General features: G+C 33.5%; 1 protein-coding gene across 2 annotated transcripts; it reads right to left on the bottom strand.

Annotated features, from left to right (window-relative positions):
* Positions 1–582: 582 nt before the first annotated feature.
* LOC109209065 (diphthamide biosynthesis protein 3-like) lies at positions 583–2,388 on the bottom strand. Of its 2 annotated transcripts, none has more exons than XM_019372234.1 (2): positions 2,251–2,388; positions 583–1,086 (listed from the first exon to the last, which is right to left on the bottom strand). In XM_019372234.1, the coding sequence occupies exon 2, from the start codon at positions 1,041–1,043 to the stop codon at positions 798–800; it is 246 nt and encodes an 81-aa protein (XP_019227779.1). In that variant the 5' UTR covers positions 1,044–1,086; positions 2,251–2,388; the 3' UTR covers positions 583–797. The 2 variants fall into 2 exon arrangements, with proteins under 2 accessions (XP_019227779.1, XP_019227778.1); XM_019372233.1 differs by having other exon boundaries at positions 583–1,280.
* Positions 2,389–3,556: the final 1,168 nt, after the last annotated feature.

Below are 3,556 nucleotides of genomic sequence, written 5' to 3' on the forward strand. Positions count from 1 at the left end.
GATTACATGTGGTTGATAAAATACTACTGTTCTGCTTGCTTCCTCTGTTTTATCATATGGACACCAAGATTATATACTTCATGTTACCATATGGACACCAGAATTACAGGTAACAAACACTTGACTAGAACCGTGACTTAGCCACAGGCTTAACCATTTGATTAATTGCCTGGCTTATTTTCTAGTGACTGTCCAGAAGCTGGTGCAAATTGTCTCTGTATTAAATTGTTCAAAAGCCTGGTACTAATTCATGGTGCACTTTTATAATTACGAAGTTGCACAACACTTTCAAAGCAATTTAACACAACTCCTCTTATAATACTGATATGTATTTTCACTTTAATTTGTTAACTCTTAAGGTTAATTGTTTAGTATTTACCAATTCGTACTGTCCACATATATTGGCAAAACACAATTACAATTACCATTGCTACAGCTTCGACTTAGCTCAGGTACCGAAATACTACAGTACAAGTTAAAGCTTCAATCCTGGTGCACGAATTGGCAGCACCTCAAGAGGAGCAACGTCAACATAATGTGGAACTCTCAACATAATTGTTGAACTCTGCATAAGCAATCAAATAGCAGAAAAGATACATAATTACGTATAATTTATTCAATCCCAATAAAATTCATAATCCATAGAGTGGACAAACTTCAAACAAACACCAGCAATCCTTCTTCCTCAATACATCAAAATTTCAAGCAGTTAAGCCAGTTCGAATCACTACGTATTACAAAATGATAACAAAATTTTCAATTAGACAAAAAAAAAAAAAACCGAAACTTTGAGGTTCTCAAGCGACAACAATAGGCTGTTGTTTCGAAGGCTCAACGTGTTGCTTGGCATCTCCGAGGAAATCTTCCATATTATAGATAACGGTGATATAAAGGGAACAACTAGGGCAACGAGCGATCTCTTCGCCTAGCTTCAGATCTTCCTTTGTGATTTGGAACAGGTCACCGCACGGACAAGGATATGTGAAAGCTTGGAGCTCGTTGTTCCACTCCATGTCCTCAATCTCCACGTCGTCGTACGACATCCCTCGTTGGTTTTGTTCGTTTTTCACAGAGATTAGGGTTTTCCTGTTCGGAATTTTGTAAAGGTTATAAGGTCCGTCGAAGTTGATTGGGTTTTTTAAAGATCGGGAAAATTGCATCTGACGTCCTTTTAATAACTTAGAAGAAATGTAATATGGCCCTGAGCTTTAGTAAATTACAACTTCAGTTCAGCATGTTCAGGGACTTAAGGCGACGGGAAATACCAAACCATCATATTCCTACCACACGTGAAAACAAAAATTTATTTCTATCTACTCCCTTCATTTGGCTAACATATATATATATTTCAAGATAAAAACATACAATTCAAAAAAAAGTGACTAAATATTACATCAATTAGTGAAAAGAAAATATTCTTTGTTTTTTTAAAAAACTTTTTTTACGCGGATTTTATATTTTTTTCTACAAAGTTCAGAATTATTAAGTCAAAAGATTATTACACTTTTTGGGGCCTCAAAATTTTTGGGGCCTAAAGCGAACCCTTGAGCCACCCATGAAGATAAGTTGTATATGTCTAAGCAAATATCCTGTTTGAAGATTGCAAAGATGTAGTAAATGGTATGATCTTAAACACAAAAAATTGAGGAAGTAAAGAAGTTATTCTTGAATAAACAAAAGAAAGCATGGTTCAATTATAAAACATGTAACATATGACTGAATAATTCAAGAGCAATAGCACATAAATATTCAAAAAGCACTGAAATATAAATCTTACTTATGTATACATTATCCAAATTCTAGCCAAATATGAAACTATAGCGGCTCTAAATTCAACAACACATAACAAAGTTTCTTAATTTTGGACGAGCTTCATAAACACCAATTACGGTTTATATTTCAAGTAGAGAAATTGAATTTCAGTCACTAATATGCAATTCTTGAAGAAAACAAAAGCTATGTGAATCTACAAAAGAGAAAAAAACATTGCTAACAATTTAGAACACGTCCCAATTAAGATTTACGATTTAGAGAATCGGGATGTCCACAAAATCAAGAGAAAATTCAGAAATTTAATCAAAATAGAATATCCAAAAGTGAGAACAAGACACAAATAAGAGGCATAGTTTAGCCCCTTCTCAATCGTATTTTAAAAGGGGTTTTTTTAAACCCTAAACTCGAAACTCAAATTTACCATTAGAAAAGTGGAAACAAGATGGAGAATTCCAAGTATAATTTTCAAATTCTTACCCAGAAAAAGATTCGGCGGCTGCGAGAGACGTGTGAAGGATGAAATTTGTTTTTTTAGGGTTTAGAAGAAATAGCCTGATGTCAAGAGAGAAAATAAAGAGGCGTGTATTTTTAACCTCTGGACGGGATGAAGACGAATCAGACCTATTTAGACTTTTTAAAAATAAAAAAACAAATATACAACTATATTAGCCTTATAACTTTAAATTTAGTTTTAAAGATTTAAAAAAAATTAATGGTTAATTCAGGTACCTATATAGCGTATGTTTTGAAGCGTCTTAACATCTGCACTTTTTAAAATTAGTATGTCTTGTCTTAAATCACATCCTTTTGAAAATTTCTCAAGAAAAGATAATTTAAACCTCCAAATGTCTGTTACAAAAATTGTTATTACACTGTATTTGTAAAATAAATTCTGGAAATATAAATGAATATAAACAGTAATGAATATAAACAGAAATGACATAAACCAATTCGAGCCCACTGAATTCACAGTGTTTCCTTAAGGAATTTAATCCCCTCCTAGTACCCAAGGTTATGGATTATTTCCTCCCAGGATAGAACGAATTACACACTGGTGTAGTGGTACTTCAAACCCCAGTGTTTCAGCGAACACAAAGTTCGGTAGCAAATCACACTTACTTTTTGCTTTGTTTTGATGCTAAAAGTATGCAGAAGAAGGAGAGGAAACTCAGAAATTGTAGTTTTTTTTCTGAGCAGAATAGTGTTGTATTTATAGCCAAAGTTGGGTCTCTTCAGAATGGCTGTTTATGCAAAACGCCCACAACATAAATGCCATTACATAAATGGCCATTTACTCAATAATAAAGAGGGAAAATTGAAGCCGAAGCCGAAGCCGAAGCCGAGCCGAGCGAGCGACGACGACGACGGCGCGAGGCTTGCCTTCTTCTCAACTCTTTAAGAGCTAGAAGAAGAGCAATTGCTTATATACCCATAAAAAACCTCTTCCTCTTCCAATATGGGACAATGCCCATTTGCCAAGGGAGGGGGAACTTAAAATTTCACTCAAAAATTTCATTTCCCTCCATTTCCCATTCACCCTCTTTTAAGTATTTAATATATTAATTAAATACCTTAAAAACCCAACAAAAATATTATACAATTGTTGTATCCCGTTTGTTCAATTAGGACAGAAAATATATATTTCTTATTTTTGTCTTGTTTTGGTATTTTTATGTAATTTAGTTGAAATCTACAATTATAATTAAAGTTAACAAACTTCATTTTCTGGTAAATTTGGTTTTCGAATAGAACTCTTAATCCAACAATATTACTCGTTATGCGT

Source organism: Nicotiana attenuata, unplaced genomic scaffold (assembly GCF_001879085.1).
Source record: "Nicotiana attenuata strain UT unplaced genomic scaffold, NIATTr2, whole genome shotgun sequence".
In the NCBI taxonomy this organism is placed as follows: Eukaryota; Viridiplantae; Streptophyta; class Magnoliopsida; order Solanales; family Solanaceae; genus Nicotiana; species Nicotiana attenuata.

What these genes read in the sequence shown, in the direction of transcription:
- LOC109209065 (XM_019372233.1), bottom strand. Translation starts at nt 1,160, where the DNA reads ATGCAATTTTCCCGATCTTTAAAAAACCCAATCAACTTCGACGGACCT.